The following is a 19,889-nucleotide window of genomic DNA, read 5'->3' on the forward strand; positions in this document are numbered from 1 at the left end:
GGTTTGCCACCGCCTGCCCCCCCCCCGCCCCCCGCAACTGCCACAGAGGCTGGGAGGCCAGCGGGCCCTCTGCAGGGTTTTATGAGGAAACAGGGCTGCTTTCCAGTGTAAGTGGGGTTTTTACAAGGACTGTGAAACCCTGACTTTCCCTGTTCTGTTTCACGCTGGCGCACGGCAGAGTGTGGGAACTACTGTCTCAACAGTAAGTACAGTATGCCCTGTGAGGGGCTGTGCAAGTGCCCGGGGCTCCTGCCGGGCCAGGTTCCGGAGGACAGGCCGTGGGTGCAGCGAGGCACAGGCAGCCGTGTGCACCAGTGGCCTGGGACTCGAACACACCCACCAAGGCCGTGGGAATCCTCCCTCCAAAAGCACAGCTGCCCTGAGAACGCACTTGAGACCCCGCCGGACTTTGGGAAGTCCTGAGCTCCTGAGCTAGGGGCTTGCCTGGCGGCAGGACCCAGCTCACACAGATCCCTTTAAGCTCCGTGTGCAGAGCCTATCTATGCCTGACCAGCTCTTCTGACCACTTCAAGGAGCCCAGCGGAGCCACGGCTGGTAGCCACAGGCCCAGGTCCATGGTCAGTAACAGCAAGGACAGGCTCCGCCTGTGCCTGTCTCCCTGGTGTGGAGTCAAACCCAGGGGGGCACCGTGGTTTTGTGGAGCTCCTGGGTAGCCTCTCTTCTCTGTTCTCAGCTCTAGAGCCTGAAATTCAAGGGTCCCCTGCTCCGGGCTAGGAGCCCCCTGGTAGCTCTGCAGTTTGGCACCCTTGTGTCTCTTCTGGGCCTCCCTGCCGGGCCTCTCACCTCTGCCCCGCTCCTCTGGCCGTTCTTCCTGCACCTTGCCTTTCTGTCCCCCCTTTCCCTGCCCCAGGGGCCACCTGTCCACCTGCCTCCTCCTCCTCCTCCTACTTTCTCAGCATTTTCTTCTCTCCCCTCCTCACTCTAGCTTGCCCCCTCCTCCCCCAAGCCCCCCTCCCGCCCCTGCTCTCCACTGTCTTTCTCTTTTGCATCCCACTCTTTTCTCCTCTCTCTCCTCCCCCTCCCCCTCCTCCCCCTCCTCCCCACCTTAACCGGAAGGGAGAGAGGCCAACAGCTGTGGCCCAGGAGTTCACATACAATAGCCTTTGCTCGCTCTGTCCCTGACAGGCCCGCTGGGCCATGGGCGCTTGTCCAGCTGGGCNTTTTCTCCTCTCTCTCCTCCCCCTCCCCCTCCTCCCCCTCCTCCCCACCTTAACCCGAAGGGAGAGAGGCCAACAGTTGTGGCCCAGGAGTTCACATACAATAGCCTTTGCTCGCTCTGTCCCTGACAGGCCCGCTGGGCCATGGGCGCTTGTCCAGCTGGGCCTGTGTGCCTTCAAAGAGCAAGACGGCAATTTCTTGGGAATTACTTTAAAAGTTTTCTCTTCCTTTGCTTTTCTTGTTTTCCTTCCTTTCGAAACTTTTTACGTCTCATGAAAATATTTTGGGACTTGTCAACACAGGAACTTACACTTGGGAGCCCAGTGTCACTGGGTTTTAGGGTTTGCTGTTCTCTCTCTCTCTCTTTTAAAAAAAATGGTCAGAAGTTATGTTTAAACTCTCCTGAGTGTTCATTGTGTCAAATAATTATATATGTTCTCTCCCGGGTTTATAGCCACATAGTTTTGTGAAACTCTTAACTCATTTCATAAGCTGGCTTATTCTATTTTGTTTTGCACATTTCTTTGAAAATGAGATTCATTCCATCTTAATTCTTTAAGGTGTCATTGCCGTATTTTTCTAAAGGCAGCAAAGATCTGGCTGTTATCTCTTTGGCTGAAATCTCCTAAATTACCCCCAGTGTTTGACACCAAACCCAAAGACATAACCTAATTGTGTGCAAGTGGGGTGGAAAAGGAAGATTTCTCAGGAACACAAAGCAAAGGCAAATTGAGGGGAAGGAAACCCCACCTCTGAAGTCCTGGGAAGTAAGCAGTGGGCTGAGGACCAGACCCAAGGGGGCCAGTCTGGTTCCTGTTCCCTTAGTGACATCATCTCGGGCAGGTCCTTGGCGACCTCTGGGCACCGTTTCCCTCTCCTGTAAAATGGGACTATCTGCCCCTCCCCTTTCTACAAACCCCTCTACTTTGTGAGATTATGGTGAAGACCTTGTGAGATACGGCACTGGACAGCGCTTGGGACAAAGAAGGCAGTACCTCATTTCTCGTACTTTGCTGGTCTCTTGCAGTTGTGGCTGGAAGCGTCCTGGGGCAGGTCGGCTTTAAATACAGGAATCCCGGAGGGCTTTTGGGGGGGTTATTTCCTCCGCCTCCCTTGGGGGACATCTAGGGTTGCCCCCAGCTGCTCCCCACACAGCCCACGACCTGCTCTTGGGCTTACGTGGGTAGCTGGGCACGGGCCAAGTTTCAGCACCTTGCAAGCCCTTCTCAGGAGTACCGAGGCCATTTCCAGAGACAGCCAGCCCCAGGGAGGGGTCAACGGGGAGGCGCCAACTCCAGGCTTTCAGGCCAGGCAGCCCCAAACCTGGCCAAGAGGAAGGCGCTAACAAGTGAGCTTGTTAAATGTCCTAATTCCAGGAGCTGGCCTTCTTGATATTTTCTGGCCACAAGGTTGAGTGCTGGGGTCCACAGGGCCTCAGACCACATAACTGCCATCTCTGTTCTGTCTCAGCCGTCACAGAAACCATCGAGACTCCGCAGTTCATGGGCCGCAGCTACCTGACCTACGACAACCCCGACATCCTCAAGAGGTAAGCCGCTCCCCAGGCACCTGCCTTGTCTCTTGGGGGTAGAGTTCTCAATGTCATTTCCAAGACTTTTCCTCATTTCCTGTGCCAGGAGCTAATCCTAAAGGAGGCCGCTGAGCCATGGCCTCAGGGGAAAACAACCACACGTCATAAACATACGAACCAGAGCAAAACGACACAAATTAAACTTGAGAAAGGCAGGCTTTCAAACAGCCCAGACGCTGTCGGAGGAGGTGCCCACTTTTGCAGACAGGGTGAGGAGTCTGGGAAGTTCGCTTCATGCTGTTCTTGGCCACGGTCTGCAGCTCAGCCCGGGGGGAGACCTGGTGCCCCCACAGCCCGACACACAGGGCACAGTCTGTGCCCTCCTTTGTATCTTCAGCAGCAGAGGTCCCCCGTCGTCCTCAGGCTCGGACCAGTTCAGTGGGGGCTCCTCGGCTCTCTTCATGTGGATACAAGCAGATGCCACGTTGCCATGTCAACCCCTGGTGGCTGAGGCTCCAGCCCCTCACCGGAGTCCGAGCTGCTGGTTCGGAGGAGCCTATGTGTGTGACCAGGGAGGCGGGCCCCCGGCACGTCCTCAACCCGGGGATCCCCATCTCTGGCGCTTTCATTTTGCCTCTTCTCTCTCTTGTTTCCCTCCCCTCGTTCTTTGTAGTTTACGGTCTTCCATCCCCCACCACGCTGCCAGCACCACAGTTCTCGAACTTTCTTTCCTCTTTAGGTTGACTGTTTCTTAAGGCAAAGCTTTGAGCTAAAAACACACCCAGTTCTTGGGGTGGAGGCTGGTGGCTTTTCAAAGAATCTAGGTGGTTGAGGGACATGTTCCTGGGGCGCCGGACGGACATTTCCCTGGTAACTCTCAACACACACCAGACAGACAGACATTGCTTCATTTCTCTAATCCCATATTGTGTTTATCTTGGTGTTCTTGGCATGGGACTGTAGGCAAAGTGGATTTCCAGCCAGGAGAGACCCCAGTTCTTTCTTCAGTCCTTTTCTCCAGAGATGGAAGGGCATTCAGTCTCCAGAAAGCGGGTGTGAAAGGGACCCGAGTCTTCAGCCCCCTTGTTGCTTTGTGAGTAGCACTGGGTAGTCTAGTGGGAGTAGGAGGCAGGGGCCCCAAACCAGAGCAACTCGGCTGGCCCTTGTGTGCATGTCTGTGTACGCGCACGTGCACACATGCGTGTGTGCGAAGCTACAGGTAAAAGTCAAGGTCAGAGTCTGTTTCAGTCAGGTGCCTTTGGCTGCAAGTAACAGAAAACTCAACTTGACATGTCTTAAATGTGAAGGGTCTTTCTTATTTCATACGATCAACCATCCAGACTTAGACCAGACCTTGGCTTGACTGATTCAGAAAATGGTCAGCAACATCAAAGACCCAAGTCTGTCTGTTTGCCTTATCACCCTCAGCACATTCTGCAGCGGCCACGCCCCTCACGGTCAGGAGACGCTCGTTAGATGGACGCCAATCAGGGCAACATCCAGTGGAAGCGAAAAGCCTTTTTCCTCATGTGACTCTTTCTAAAGGGGAAGGACTCTTTCCTAGAATCTTCCCAATGCATTTCCTCTAGCTCACTGGACAATGGTGGGTGGCATGGCCATCCCCAAACCATTCACTGCAAGAGAAACAGAGCCATCGTGATTGGCTCCTGCCACTCAGCGTACCCCAGGCAGATGGGGGAGGGGAAGAGCCTGAAACAGAAGCTTGGGAAGAGCGGGTCTCTAAGAAAAGGGCCAGAGCTGGGTTGCTCTGCGCCTGGCCCAGGGGAGGGGTCGATGCCCTGGGTCCTGCTGCGCCCTCACCGCTCTGAGGCCCTGCACGGGGCGGGCAGGACAACCTCGGTCTCTTCCTGCCTGGGCCGGGCTCTGGAAAACCTAGACAGAAGTCCCCTCCACGTTCACTACTAGATGCATCTACAGCTCCAGGTTCGTGGGACAGACAGAGGGACGGTACAAGTGGTGGGGGTGTAGAGAGAGACTGTTCCGAAAGTGCCGTATCACTAGCAGGATTAAAGTCCTGCCTCCTCTACTGCCTTTTATGTAAGGGCCTCATGCTTGCTCTTCGCCCTGTGACAGAGGGAACACGGGTCCCTCTAGTTAGACTGGGTTTCTGAGCTGGGCTCTGCCTAGGACCTGATGGGAGCCCAGAGCCACGGTGGATGCCCTGGGCCTGGACCAGCTCCGGCACCTCCCCTTGCCTTTCGGCTTCTCATTCCTCTCCGTTTGGCCTTTGCCACAACACCTCTCACTCTGCCTCCTGCCCAGTCTCCCCTCTGTCCTCCAGGACAGTCGCCACCAGAGCTGGCCGTCCACAGCACGATCATGGTCCAAAGAAGCTGCCAAGTTCAGCCTTTTGGAAACTAAGAAGGCCACTATCCGTTGGGGAATGGGGAACCGTTTCCCAAGGAGCCTTCAGCCATAGGACAAGAAAGGAGGGCTGGGGTGTATGTTGGGGTGCAGCTGGGACTGTAGACTTGACCGGAGTCTGGCTAATCTGTGACTTGCTGAGTGTTCTCGTGGGCCTGTACCCACCTGGGGCCAGAGACACTGTTGCCGCATGAGCNCTGATGGGAGCCCAGAGCCACGGTGGATGCCCTGGGCCTGGACCAGCTCCGGCACCTCCCCTTGCCTTTCGGCTTCTCATTCCTCTCCGTTTGGCCTTTGCCACAACACCTCTCACTCTGCCTCCTGCCCAGTCTCCCCTCTGTCCTCCAGGACAGTCGCCACCAGAGCTGGCCGTCCACAGCACGATCACGGTCCAAAGAAGCTGCCAAGTTCAGCCTTTTGGAAACTAAGAAGGCCACTGTCCGTTGGGGAATGGGGAACCGTTTCCCAAGGAGCCTTCAGCCGTAGGACAAGAAAGGAGGGCTGGGGTGTATGTTGGGGTGCAGCTGGGACTGTAGACTTGACCGGAGTCTGGCTAATCTGTGACTTGCCAAGTGTTCTCGTGGGCCTGTACCCACCTGGGGCCGGAGACACTGTTGCCGCATGAGCAGCCCAGGCCTTGCACCCATGATGACGTTGTGACTGGGGTGGGGTCGCCAACACGAATCTGGTGGTGGGTTTCAGGAATGCCAGATCGTCCGTATACCTGGCTTCTCCGGGCCGGCAGACAACACTCGGGCATGGATGCTGGCAGAGAGTAGTTAATTTGGTGCAATTGTTTGTGTGTTTCCCCCAGGGTGTCCGGGTCAAGGTCGAATGTATTCATGAGGTTTAAGGCGACTGCCAAAGACGGCCTGTTGATGTGGCGGGGAGACAGCCTCCTGTCCAACAGTGACTTCATTTCCTTGGGCCTTCGAGACGGAGCCCTGACATTCAGGTAAGGCCCCCGCCAGCTGCCTTCAGCATTGCCTTGCAGCCCATGCCAGAGTGTCACCAAAGTGAACCAGAACACAGGCTGCTGGAGTGACCGTTGCCCGGAGCTCCAGGCTTCTCTGAGGCTCCTGGTCTTTCTTGCCAGTGCCCGTCTTCCTGAGCAGCGTCAGCTGTCACAGCCTGGGGGCCAGGCCTGGCCCACCACCCATTTCTGTAAATGAAGTATTGTTGGAACACTGCCTTACTCGTTCATTCATACATTGTCCGTGACAGCTTCCATGCTACAGTGGTACACTTGAGCGGTTTTAGTAGGGACTGTGTGGCAAAGCCCAAAATGTCGATTACCTGACTGGGCGCAGGACAGATTCTGACCCCAGTGGTGTTGCTGCCACGTGCTCCCCATTTGCATGTTGGGAAGCGGGGGAAAGAGGACTTGGGAGAGCTGAGCGTGGCGGTGGGTTTGGTGCTCTCCGTCTGGGCCTGAGCTGGAGACCGCAAGTGGAAGACCCGGCCCTCGGCGCTCACCGTGCCCGCCGCTGGCCGTGCTGCCTCGGGGAGCGGATGCCTGCCTCCCCGTCTCCCACCAGGGAAAAGGAGGCACAGATTCAGGTCTCGAGGGATCAGCCCAGCGTTGGGGCTTTTGTAAGTGCTTCTTGGGTGGCACTGGCAAGGCAGTGCCTGGGACTTTGGGCCTTTTAAACTCAGTTTAGACTGCTCTCAGAGTTTTCAAAGGTGTCGCTAGGAAATAGCTAAAGGAAGGGCCTCTCACAGCTTCCCCTCGGCAGAGCAGTGGGAGCCGGGTTCCCACCCCAAAGGGCCTGGCGTGTAATATGAAACCGCTTCTGCTGGAGATTGGGTTGGAAAGGACTCGTCTGGACCAGGGATTCTCCACATGTGGTCCCTGGGCCCGCAGCATCACAGTCCCCTGGGAATGTCAGAAATGCCCATTCTCAGGCCCCACCCCAAACCAGAGAAAGTAGGAGTGGGGCCAGCCATCTGTTGTCACCACTTCTCTTGGTGGCCCTGATGCTCCAGGGGCAGGGCTTCCTCTGGCTTTCCCTCCTGTGACCCCCCCCCCCCGCCACCCACGCCTGGGGCCTGGCACAAGTGTTCGTGGGCTGAGGGGAATGCCCTGGAACTGAAGTAGACACAGCCACGGTAACCGAACCACGGGGCGGATGAAGACTTAATTCTGGGTGTCTGTGGGTCATGCCCTGGGGCTGCTGAACAGCCAGCGCAGGGCCCTGGACGTCTGTTCAGTCTGAATAAAAAGCAGTCTGAGAGGAAACGCCATTTACCCAGCGTCGCGCTTGCTCCTGAATAGCGGAGCACACGGAACTGTGCGATCCTGTGACTTTTGGGGCTTTGAGAGACCTGTGTGGTTAAAGGCTAGAGGCTGGCCTACGGGAGCTGCGCTCACCATCCTCACCCTCTGTCTCCCCACCCCCTGCCTCCCCACCTCCGCCCCAAGGTCAAACGCCGAGCTTTTCACACCCCGGGTTCAGGCTGGCTGCCGCAGAGCCATTTTCTTGTGGTTTTCCTGTGGTTAACCTCACCAAGGCCTCGAGTACTTGATTGTGCCCAGAAAAGGGAACTGAAACAGTAGCTCGGCCATGGGTGGGAGGCCAACGTCCCCCTAAACCGCCAACCAAAATGTGTTCGCCCCCCGGCCCCGCCGAGTGGGGAAACGCGATCCGCTCGGGGCTGCAGGCAGCTCCCATGGGCCTCCTTTGGAACCGGCCAGCCTCCCACACCCCCCCGGGCGCCTTCTAGCAACTCCACTGCATCCAGACACAGTTCTGCAGCCACCGCTTCTTTCTCAGTCTTCTGACGATGAGCCCCATGTTTTTCTTCAGAGCCTGGAGCTTGGGCTGGACTCTGGATGCACAGCGTAGCCCTGCTGGTTCTGCCCCTGGGCCTGGGCCCGCAGCTGCTGCCACTGCTCGCTGCGTTCCTTCCTCTGACAGGCAGGCCCGTGGATGCTCTGCGGGAGGCTGGGCACCGGGAGGACCCAGGGCGCAGGCCCGTGGTGGTTGGCAAGCAGCAAGCAGCCTTCAGCCAGCCGGCCAGCGGGGAGCTTGCTTCAGAGGGAGAGCCCCGGGCCTACACGCAGAGACCGATGGAGCAGGTCTCCTCGGGCACGAGGGGCTGATGGGAATCCGTCTGGGAGCGCACACTGGGAAACAGGGTCTGATGTGGTCGAAGCCTTCAGAGTCAGACAGGCAGGGTTCCCATGGCCATGTGACCTGCTGCAAGTTACCAGAAAGGACAGGGTTGGCTGGGAGGGCTGAGTGCGTTCATTCACCGAAAGGGCTCCGTGCAGGGCCTGGCATCTCTAGTTATTAGTGGTAACGACGACCACAATTGCTTTCCTCCATTGAGTGTTTTCTACCCTCAATATGTTCTAGAAACTCCTGCCTCAGATCGGTAACATAAGTAAGAAAGTCAGCGTGATATATCTGCTTCATAAAATGCAGCTATTGTTATTGTTGCTATTTTTAAAAGAAGCGGGCCCCCACCTTCACACGGCTTACATCAGCGGAGCCTAGTGAGTGAACTGGTGTCACTGGGCAGAAAAACCATTTTTGAGGTTTTGGTGTTTGACCCAGATCCCAAGTAAACAATAGAAAACCTAAAGTAATAAAATATAGTCTCGACTTCCTTGACTCTCTCTCTTCACTTAAAGGCGAGTCCTTGTGCTAATTTAGTGCTCAAAGGCCCTCCGGCAGAGAATGAGGAAGAGCGATGAAACTCTAAAAAAAGTATCTATGGTGGTTGTGCAAGATTAAGTCGAGGAAAAGGAATCAAAGTGCGTAGGTGTGAGTACGGCTTCGGCTTTTGTTTTGTTTCACGGTGTCTTATGATTAAACATGGGGCATAAAACCCAGGGAGCAGGCTTCATGAAAACCGCTCGACTGACAATCTTTCCCACTAATTTTCTACATGACCTTGATGACCTTTTTATGCATCAAGAGAAAGAAAGGGAAGAGATCTGAGTGGGCAGGGTGCCCTGGGCTGTGTCTTAAAGGGGGCACAGCACGGAGACGGTGAATGGTTTCCCCCGGGCCTCACCGGATGGCGCTCAGCCTCACCGCCTCCCGTCAGCCCCCGCCTGAGCAGGGAGACTTGCGTCAGGATAACCGATTGGTGCTAACCAGATTCGTGAGCACTGAGAGTTGAAACCAGACGTGCGCTCATTTGTTCATTTTTCTCATTCATTCTTATGCTTTTGCTTTTAAAAAATGAGCTATAACTTATATGAAGTGCACAAATGTTAGGTGCACAGTTTGATAGATTTTTAAACGTGTAAAACCTGTGGACCCACCACACAGAGTAAGATACAGAACATTTCTCCTGCCCCAGAAAGCTTCCTCACACCCTCTGTGAACAGAGAGAACCACGGCTCTTGATCATTTATTGTTATGTGAAAGAGAGCCCTTTCGGATAAGAATAAAAAGGGCTGGGCGGCTTCATTGGTTGGGCTGTTGTCCCATGCACCAGAAGGTTGTGGGCTCGATTCCTGGTCCAAGCACCTATGCAAGACCACTGATTGATGGTTCTCTCTCACATCTTTCCCTCTCTCCCTTCCTCTCTCTCTAAAATCAATAAACATATCCTCGGGTGAGGGTTAAAGGAGAGAGAGAGTCCTGGGTGAAGCACCGAGTGTCTGGGAAGCAGGAGGTTCCTGAGGGTCTGCAATCAGATGGAGGGGGTGGACTGGAGAGCCGGGTGGTGGGGAGGCCAGCTCAGTGCCCTGTGCCCGCGTTGTGCTGATGGCTGGACTCAGGGCTGACTCCCGGAGCACAGTCTGGCTTTTGCATAAACAGGAGCGTGGTGGGGCTGGAGGGCAGAGGAGGAAAGCCCCTCCTTTGTCCAAACACACCTGCACGGGTTTCCATTCGCTGGGTCCCAACCCCGTTCGAGTCCAGTGTCCCTGCAGGTATGCCCAGGTCACCTCTGCTCTGGACTCTGGGTGCTCCTGGCCTTCTCGGTTACACATTTACAGCCCGTGGTTCACGCTCACACATGACTCCTCTTCCAGGAGAGGCCTGGCACGTTTAACTCTTGGTGGCAACTTTCTCTGGTTCCTCTGGACTTCCTGTTCCCCTGTGCAGGAACCACGTGAAGTGGGCGTATGCTTTTACTAGTCCCTACGATCCTTCGGGGGAGGTGTGGCTACCCCACTTCACAGACGAGGAACCCTAGGCTCAGAGAGGTGAATGAAGCACATGACCCACGGTCACGGGCTCATAGTTGGCAGAGTGGGAATCCAGGTGGGTTCGGCCCGTCTGCACACAGTCACTCAGCTACGTGTCTGCCAGCCAGCTCTCAGCCTGCTTCATAGTCATCCATTTCTTCCGCAAGCGTTTGGCCACTGAAAACGAAATCTGAAAATTCCACCTCTTGGCTGCTTCCTACAAGGAGCCACTGGATGTGGGAATATTTGTGGGGAAACTGTGGGTTTCTCAGGGTCAGAGTCACAGCTTTGTCCCAGTTTGTCAAGTTGCCCCTGTTCTATTCTCAGCCAAATGTCGATGGGCCGTGTGAGTGCTCTGAGCCCTATTATGAAAGAAAGGGCTGGGGCGCTTTCCCAGGGGAAAGCCGAGCGCTGTCCCTGCCTGCTCTTTTCTCAGGCTAAGTGCCCACAGGGGCGCGAGATAAGCCCAGGCTTTCTCAGTGCTGTTTCTTGGCCAGTGGACTGAAGGAGAGACACATCCCCTTACAAGATGAGGAGAGGGTCGTCCAGGCGGGGCACCTTGTCCTTCAAGGACAAGTTTTATCCTGTTACCAAGAGACGGTCTAGGCAGCTGGCCTGGTGCCTGGCCGAGGGTCATCACTCACTAAATGTTTGTTGAATTGAATTAAATTGGAATCATTGAGTGAACACTGGACTAAGAGGGATGTTTCTCTCTGGCAAACAACATGTGCCTGTCTTCTGGTGCCCTCAAGGTATCAGGCCATCTGGAACCCGAAACAGGAAATAGAAAGCTACTGAGGAGACCAGATATCAGAGTAAAATGGAGGGATGGGACAGATAAGACACCAAGTTCATCCTACACATAGCTCTGGGGTTCTAGGCAAATGCTTTTCATCTCTTTGGAGTTCAGCCTACTCTGCAGTGTTCTGTTCTGTTTCAGTTTGCTTTTTAAAACGTGAAAGCACAAGTATTCATTGCCAAGGGTTGCCATAACAACTGATCACAAATTGGTGGCTTAAAACCATAGAGATTTATTTCCTCACAGTTCTGGGGGTTCAAAGTCTGACACGCAGGTGTTGGCAGGGCTGGTTCTTCTAGGGCGTCACAGAGGAGTCTGTTCTGCGCCTTCTCCCAGGCTCTGGTGCTTGCCCGCAGTCCTCGGCACGCCTTGGCTTGGAGCTGCATCACTGCAGTCCCTGTCTTCACCTTCATACGGCTTCCTTCCCCCATGTGTCTCTTCTGTCTGTCCCTTTCTTACGAGGACCCTAGTCACATAGGATTTAGGGCGGCCCTGATCCAGTGTGACTTCCTTTTAATTTCTTACATCTGCGAAGACCCTATGTCCAATGAAGGGCGCATGCTGAGGTTCTGGCTGGACATGACCTTTGACGCGGGACTCTATTGAGCAGCGTGTAGCACATCACAAACGATAAAGCCTTTCTTGTTCCCGATGCTGTCTGCGTGGGTGCTTCTGTACGTGGCCTTGAGGACGTGATGCTGAGTGAGACAAGCCAGTCACCAGGAGACAAATACCGCATGATTCCACTTCTCTGAGGTCCCTGAAGTGGTCGAATTTGTGAGATACAACGTGGAATGGCTGTTGCCGGGAGCAGAAGGGAGGGGGGACGCAGAGTTCTCGTACGAGGGGTACAGAATTGCAGCTTGGCAAGATCAAGAGTTCTGGAGATTGCTTGTATAGTACCGTGAGTACAAGGTACCATACTATACCGTGAGGGTAGTACCGTGAGTCCACTGAACCGGACACGTAAGGATGGGTAAGGCAGTAAGTTTTATGTTCTGTATGTGTTGCCATGATTAAAAAACATTTTTTGACCATTCCTGGCCTTGCTTGGAAACCTAACTTATAACATTGTTTTGTGTTGTGTTAAGAAAACTCTGTTCTGAGTTCCATAGACCTTTTGCGATGAGAGTTGCTTGTGAATGAACGTGCATCTGCCTGGGCTTCAGCGCTTTACTCTGTTCTGTCTCTTTTCCCCGACGCCGTAGCTATAACCTGGGCAGCGGCGTGGCGTCCATCCTGGTGAACGGCTCCTTCCACGACGGGCGGTGGCACCGGGTCAAGGCTGTTCGGTGAGTACCCAACACAGCGCAAGCCCGAGCCAGAGCCCAGCAGAGGTGGGAGGTGCGTTCATGTTTCCCCAGCCCCACTGCCCTCTCCCCGACCTTGCCCTTCGTCCCATACTCCTGACACGGGCGTTCAGGGAATTCTGCCGCCGACTCCCACCCGGGTCCTTCATCGACACTGACAGGCCCGGGAGCCTGAACTCCCAACTCTTCACCCAGCATGACTTTCTGGAGCAATAACTTTCTGATGGCTCAGCTGGAATTTAGTGAGATCTCGTTATTTAGTGGGAGATACCCATTTAGTGGGTATCTCTCGTGAGATGAGACTTTGGGGCACAGGGGCTTTGAGGAATGCTTCACGTTTCATTACGTAGGCAATTTCCCTCGTTTCCTTTGACATCACGCTGCCTTAAAGGCTATGCATGTCCTGCTCCGATTGTGTGCCTCCCCTCTGTGGAGTCACTACCCTGACCTCTGATTCACTTTGGGTGAATCGCTCCCTTAAAATTATAGTTTTGCTCCCTGTGTCCGTATTTCTAAGAGTGTGTTTTGAGAATCACACTAGCAGGCCCAGCTCCCCTGTCGGAAGCCAACTCAGTCCTGCTGTGGTAGATGCAGCACCTAGGAGATGAGGTGGGCAGAGTTTTTGATCTGGGTCCCCTGAGAATTCGCTGCGGCCCCTTCTGGGAAGGGCAGCGGAGAAAGTCAAACGTGAGGCTTGGGAAACATGGGGCCGCCAGCCTCAGTGTCCTGCTCTGCACACATCCAGGCTGTGGTGGGGGTAGCGTCTTGTCCACTGCGCCCGCCCTGGACCCCTAGAGGGAGAGCGAGGCCACAGAGACAGGTCTGTGCCCACCAGCTGCCCCGGTGGCCTGGAAGCCCTGGCAACAGAGATTTAGATGAAGCCCCAACTCTGACTTATTGAAAAAAGAAATGTCTTTCCATTGTATTTATAGGCTTGATCTAAAATGTGTTCTAGAATCTAAGTTAAAAAGCTCATGGTCCAAACCAGCTCCAAGACACATTGAACTCTGTGGTCTCTGAGCTCTCTCTCTCTCTCTCTCTCTGACTCATCTTTAAAAGGGCTTGCTCAGAAACATCCAGAGAGAGGAAGTCCTTGACCACACTTGATCTCTGTAGCCCCCATCCTGATATCTCCCTGCTCTCTATTTTCTTAAATAGAGGAGCTTGGTAGGACCCTCAGACCTTGTGAGAAGACTTTTATTTTTATTTTTTTTAAAGATTTTATTTATTTATTTATCTTTAGAGGGGAAGGAGAGAGGGAGAGAAACATCAATGTATGGTTGCCTTTCGTGCATCCCCTGCTGGGAGTTGGCCTGCAGGGAACCAGCCTGCAACCCAGGCATGTGCCCTGACTGGGAATCGAACCATGATCCTCTGGTTCGCAGGCCCGTGCTCAATCCACTGAGCTACACCAGCCAGGGCCGTGAGAAGACTTTTAAATGCTCCAAACTGTGGCTTGATTGTGGGCACACTGGTGGGGACTCTGGACATCCAAGGAACCAGAGGTTAAGTGACTTTCCCGAAACTACGCACCTGTTTGTGGGCAGATCCAAGAGTAGGACCTTAGATCAAAGCTCTCACCATCCCACTCCACGGAGGAGCCCACCCCAGCCAAGGTTTTGGAGGGATAATAGGGAATGTTCCACCAGAAGAAACTTCAATGTCAGACCGTCGTCCTTGGCACCATGAAGGCGGTTTGCAGAGCTGGTTCTTGCTGTTGTAATCACCGACATCTCCCCTGGTGGGCCTGAGGTTGCAATGAGGGTTGGACAGGAGGAAGGGACATGAGGACCTGGCTGGAGGGGGGAACTCAAGCAGCTGCTGTGAGCCGGGCTGCCCAGGGGCAGGCAGGCCTAGAAGAGCTGGTCCCACAGATGGAAGCAGGAGCTGGGGCCAAGCTGTGGGCATCACCAGCAGGGCCAAATGGAGACCATAGTTCCCCACGGCAGCTCAGAGGCAGAGGCGGGGAGTCGATGCCGACTTCCCAAGGGGAGCCTTGCTCGGCACGCTGCCCGGCTCTGAGCAATCTTGGATTTACAGGCATTAATCCTCGCAGAAAAGAGGAACCCAATTTTCATTTGTAAAGCATCTTCAGGATCCCAGGTACTTCATATACCAAATCTTAGTTAATATTCACAGTGACACAGTTTCATAATCTCCACTTTGAGGCTGAGGGTGATGATGTGCTCATAACGATGATGATACCCCACCAGCACTCTTCATAGAGGAGGCGTGTGTCAGGTACTGCGCTCTGCACCGTGAACACACGGTCAGTCGCTGACCTGCAGAAGAGGCTCGGGGAGATTGGCACCATTACACGGTTTCAGAGAGGAAGTGGAGCACCACAGGTCGGCCTGCTCATCCTTCCACCACTGCGAACCCTGTACTGCTCCGACACAAATCATCATTGTGTCTGGGCACCTGGCATGCGTACTGAGCAGCGAGCATCCTTGCCTTCATGGTCTTGCCCTCCAATGGGCGGCAGTAGATGGTAATGAACCTAATGAGGATATTCACTGTGTATTATTAGGTGAGAGGGCATTACCACGTTTATTCTTTACTTAAGGTATCATTGATTGTAAGGCATAGAGAGATAGAAAATGAAAAAGTCTTAATAACTGATAGGCAAAAGTGGAGAAAATGGAGCTTTTTTAGAGGGATGGGGAGGAGAGGCAGGCCAGGCGAGGCATTGCCAGTCACAGCCCCCGGGGGTGAGGCTCTGAATGAGCAGGTCCATGGGTGGGGGGAAGGGTGCGGTCTCGAGGGCGAGGGCAGGATGGGGGACAGACCTCTAACACCAGCTGCTGGAAGAGCTGTTCTCAAGAAGTGAGGCCTGGGCCCTCGGATTTATAGCATGTTCCTCCCCACCCCCCACCCTGCATGGGCAGAGCCAGGGACCTCTGGAAGGTGAACGAGGAGCTAAAAGCAGGAAGGTTACTTTTAAATATTTACTTGAGTTCACTCGAGGACTTAGAGTCCAAGCTCTCCCTCTACTCCCTGTAGCTGGCACACCGTCCTTCCCCGGCCCATGGAAACGTGGTAAAGTCCACTCCCTGGACAAAGTGAAGTAAGGGCGTCCGCAGGGGGAGACACTAAGTCTAGCGTGTCATACAGATCAGGACTGGGGACTTTATGACAGGCCATATATTGAATACTGAGAACCCCATCATTCTTTCCCCATAATCGGGATTCCAGAATGCTGGCAGCCAGACCCTATAAGGAGAGTAGCAAACCCAGGTGTCCCCAGGAAGTGCTTGAGCCAGATCACAGCACTCTGAAGCCACCATGGACAGAACCCATCCGGCCCCCGAGCTTCCAGTCTGCCTTTCAGAGCTCGACCCTCGCTAGGGAGTGGCAGTCTCGATCACAAGGCACCGGAACCGTGTTTCTGGTGTAAAAGACAGGTGTCACAGTGAACAGACGCAGCGAAGCAGTGGGGAGGGGACAAAGTCTCTGAATAAAAGTGATGTGGATGTCGTCATCAGACAGATGAGAGGGGTTATTCACCCAAGAAACAAGAACTGTTTGTTATAAAAAAGAAACATTAAAAATCGATAAAGAGTTCCAAGAAAAGGAGAAGAAGAGCCCGGGCCAGTGTCCCCCCAGGGCTGCAGAAGCAGACGTACTTTTGTGGAGAAGGTCCATGGGCTGAGTGGTTTGGAAAACCTGCAAAGCCCTTGCCAGAAGTGCGAGCCTCCGCTCCACTGCCCTCAGAGTCACTTTCGGGAGGCTCTTGGGTCCTTCAGAAGCTGCTAAACCATTCTTCATCCTTGCCTAGAGTAACCCTCCCCGTGCAAAGGCTGCTCCAACCCTTCTGTGCTCAGAATGCCATCCAGAGTCACCTTGCATCGCCAGGACAGCTGCCCTGTCCTAGCTCTTCTCTGGCCCCCTCTCACCTTCAGGACCCGCGATGACTGAGCTCCCCACGCCCCTCACCACCAGCTGCTGGCTTCCTCTTCCTCCACTCTGCTCCCATCTGCAGAATTCTCTGGGCTGGGTCTGCACCAGCCCCATCTTCTTCTCGCTCTTTCCACAGCGACTTCCTGTTGGCATTAGCTTCCCCTTCTCTCGACCCGCCCAGCCTCAGAAACTGGTCTCAGACAGACTGTCCTTGGAGAAGCTTTCCGTGACCTCTGTCTGCCTCCTGAGTAATCGCACGGTGTCCTGGCCTTCTTCCTCCACAAAGTGGGGACACTGAGTTGTCATCTGTACTTTTCATTGTTTTGTGTTTCTCGATAGACCTAACGCTCCAGGGGGCCAGGAATGGGTGTGTGCGTTTGTTCCATTTTTGTAGCTCTGCCCTTTAGCATAGTGCCTGGCGCATAGTCAGTACGTTAGTACATTTCTATGGAAATGAATTGGATGAGGGGACGAAGCTCCAAAACTGGTGGTGGCTTTTACAGGGACGGCCCGTCGGGAAAGATCACGGTGGACGACTACGGGGCCAGGACAGGCAAGTCGCCCGGCACCATGAGACAGCTCAACATCCACGGGCCTCTGTACGTGGGTGAGTAACCTCGGGCCAGACCTCCGCAACGCCCGTGCCTTCTTGGGTTGCTCCATGTGCCGTGCCGGGGCTCCTCCAGGTCGGGCTCCCCTGGGTCAGATGCAGACTTGGAAGTAGGAAGGTCTCCGGATAGTTCATTCTCCCAGGTTCTGAACTTCTGACTCATGGCCGAGGGACAGGAAGCACTTAGATGCTTCTGTGCTTTGGACCCTCCCACCAGGAAAACCGTGCTTTTCTTGTTTATAGAACAGGAACCTGCTAAATATAGCTCCCTCTGGGAAGGAGGGGTTGGCTCTCTGGTCCCTTTCAGAATTAGCACGAGTAGTATTTCTGTGAATAGCTTGGAACCCGCCAGTGCAGACACGTAAGCATGAAAAGATGTGTCCGTCCATGTCTTTTCTGCATGGGAACTTAATCAAAAGCCTTCAACATCAGCGTTTTACTTTCAGTTTAAGGGGACATTACCTCTAACTACATACTACATTTTATTGACATTATACAACATTGCAAAATTTACCAGATACTCTTTGAAGTGGCCAACTGGGTCAGACGTCACAAATGAAGTAGCTGTTTATAGCCTCTGGTTGTGTATCGCATTGAATGAAGTCAGCCGGTTCCTCCAAGGATGGTGATAGACCAGATGCTACGTATGGATCAGTTGGAGGGGCGCGGGGCCCTCACTTAGCCCTCAGTCAAGGGATGCTTTGATCGGTAGGCACACTGGCATGTCCTGAGGAGACAGGGTCCCCTATGGCTCACCCCGTCTCCCTCTGGCTTCCTGGCAGGTGGCATGAAGGACATCGCCCTGCACACTAACAGGCAGTATGTGCGAGGCCTCGTGGGCTGCATCTCTCATCTCACCCTGTCCACCGATTACCACGTTTCCCTGGTGGAGGACGCTGTGGATGGTAGGAACATCAACACCTGTGGAGCCAAGTAACGGCAGCTGGCCTTGCCCGAGGGGCAGAGCCTTCTACCCTGAGAACCCCCGGGGGGCCCCTAGCCCCTGCCGACACTGTACGCCAAGGCACGGGGAGCTGGCTGCGTTTGTTCTCGTCGAGGGGAAAGTTCACCCAGCTGAGAAACTAGAACCCAGACAGGAGTCCCTGTGTGGCCTTTCCTGCTGACACTCCGTGGGCCAAACCCGCCGGAATCTTCCATGTAAGAAGCAGGGGACTTTGTCCATTGAATGTGCCGTGGCTGCCAGAGATCACACACCAGGCCCACACGGGCCTGTCCGCTGTGGCTCGGTGGCTGGGCTGTGAGTCATGATGCATTAGACAAGGAGAGAGAAGAGAGACCCGACGGACAGTATTAAAATACTTCTCCCCATCCCTGACTCATGGTACTTACTGACAGCAGAATGACTGTGTGACCTTGAACCTGGAATTTCTCACCTTGGCCCATGAATTATTAGGATTAACCCCCTTCCACTCCTCACAGGCTGTTTCAATGTGCTCTGAGTCTTCCATGATAATAAGGGGGAGGGGAGACCCCGTGGAGACTCGTAACCGTGACGCCGCCCCCTGAAGTTTACCTTTTGTGAGAAATCCCTGCTTTTTATAATGTTAATCTAAGGATGTGGGCACCCAGACTTTGTAGCTGTCCTTTTGTATGTGTATATTTTTATAGCTGCAGATTGTCCACACAGTATAATTTTGCAAGTTTGGGTGGCCAGCCCCGAATTTTTTGCACAGTTCCTAAAAATGGGCCCTTAGTGGTATCAGTGGAGTGGGGTAGGCAACTTGGGGTGGGCATTGTCTTAGGGAGCTGACCGCCCTTCAGTAAATGTTGATGGCTGGAGGAAATGAACTGGAAGCGTCCCAAATAAGCAGATCAAAAGGTACATGTGTTACTGAGGGTGGGGTGGGAGAAAGGGGCCCTGTCATTTCTGTTTTCAGAGGGGAGGACTGTATAGGGAGCTCGGATAAAGGAGATGAAGAAGGCTAGCGCTCATTCATTCAGTCCTTCACTCGCCACTGAAGGTGCTGGTGGCCCCTGCAGAGGCCACGCCCAGAAACGGGAGCTAAGACCATTCTCGTGTCCAAGGCTGTGCTGGGAGTGAACAGCGGGGCCGTCAGCCGTCCCTTTGCTGTTCACGCACGTGATGCTGGTGACAGCTGGCTCACTGGCAGATCCCCATGGCAGGGCTTGTGGGGGGAGAGGTGAGATGAACACTGACCCCAAAGAGCAGGGAAACATGATCCAGCACACCCAGAAGCCTGTATCTGGTCCCAGGCACGACTCGACTCTGGTTTGTGCCGCATTCACGCAGTGAAGGTGTTGGGCCCTGGGCAGGGCGCACCTTCAGGCCCAAGGAGAACTCTGTAAAATGAAAAAATAAATGAGAGGCGTTCACTTTGTGCTTCCAGCTTCTGGCTCCTGTCTTGGGGACCCTTCGATGAGCAGGATCCCTCTTCCCAGAGGAATGATGGCAATAAAAACAGTAACAACAGTAATAATAATTCATCCTCTCCTATGTGTGTCTCCTTGCGTGTGCAGTTGGAGAACAGACAGAGGGTAGCAAGGGGGTTTTACTGCCCCCCAAACACCCTCACCTCGATTCCTTTTCCGTGGAGGCTGCTCCAGCCAGTGCCTCCTAAGGTACCACAGAGCAGCTTTTCACAGCACATTTTGAATCAGTTGCCTTCAGCCAAAAAATCGTTGTGATTTTAGTACAATGTCCAGCTGAGCCGAAGCCAGAAGAGCTGTGTTACAGATGAGCCATTTTTCCATGCAAGTGTCATCCAGAGAAGGATGCAGCGACCCGGGGCCGGGGGCTCGGCAGTGTGTGAGGTGGGAGAAGGTTCTGAACCATCGACTTGGGTGGGGTGCAGAGGGGCTGAAAGGGGAGGGGCGGCCCACGCGGTGACGGGTTCAGGGCAGCGCAGATCCTGCTGGGGAGACTGGGAAGGCTGCAGGGTGCGGGGCCCAGGAGGAGCTAATTACATGGGTGGCTCTGGTTAGGAGAACAGGGTCAGGAACTACCCCCCAAGCTAGGAGGAAGGCTCTTTGACCCTGGCAGTGCA

The 19,889-nt window shown here is 54.2% G+C and overlaps 1 protein-coding gene across 3 annotated transcripts in view; it reads left to right on the forward strand.

Moving 5' to 3' along the window:
- Positions 1-18,461, forward strand: part of EGFLAM (EGF like, fibronectin type III and laminin G domains) — a 137,865-nt gene extending 119,404 nt beyond the window's left edge. For 2 of the 3 annotated variants that reach the window (XM_037063204.1, XM_037063206.1), the window contains 6 exons: positions 179-202; positions 2,650-2,728; positions 5,910-6,050; positions 12,252-12,335; positions 16,757-16,860; positions 17,646-18,461. In XM_037063204.1, coding sequence (XP_036919099.1) covers positions 179-202; positions 2,650-2,728; positions 5,910-6,050; positions 12,252-12,335; positions 16,757-16,860; positions 17,646-17,800 — 587 coding nt within the window. In that variant the 3' untranslated portion in view covers positions 17,801-18,461. The remainder of the gene's footprint in view (positions 1-178; positions 203-2,649; positions 2,729-5,909; positions 6,051-12,251; positions 12,336-16,756; positions 16,861-17,645) is intronic. The other variant, XM_037063205.1, reaches the window with a different exon arrangement.
- Positions 18,462-19,889: the final 1,428 nt, after the last annotated feature.

The sequence above is a fragment of the Sturnira hondurensis genome, unplaced genomic scaffold, assembly GCF_014824575.4.
Source record: "Sturnira hondurensis isolate 20B ecotype Veracruz unplaced genomic scaffold, ASM1482457v3 Scaffold0014384, whole genome shotgun sequence".
In the NCBI taxonomy this organism is placed as follows: Eukaryota; Metazoa; Chordata; class Mammalia; order Chiroptera; family Phyllostomidae; genus Sturnira; species Sturnira hondurensis.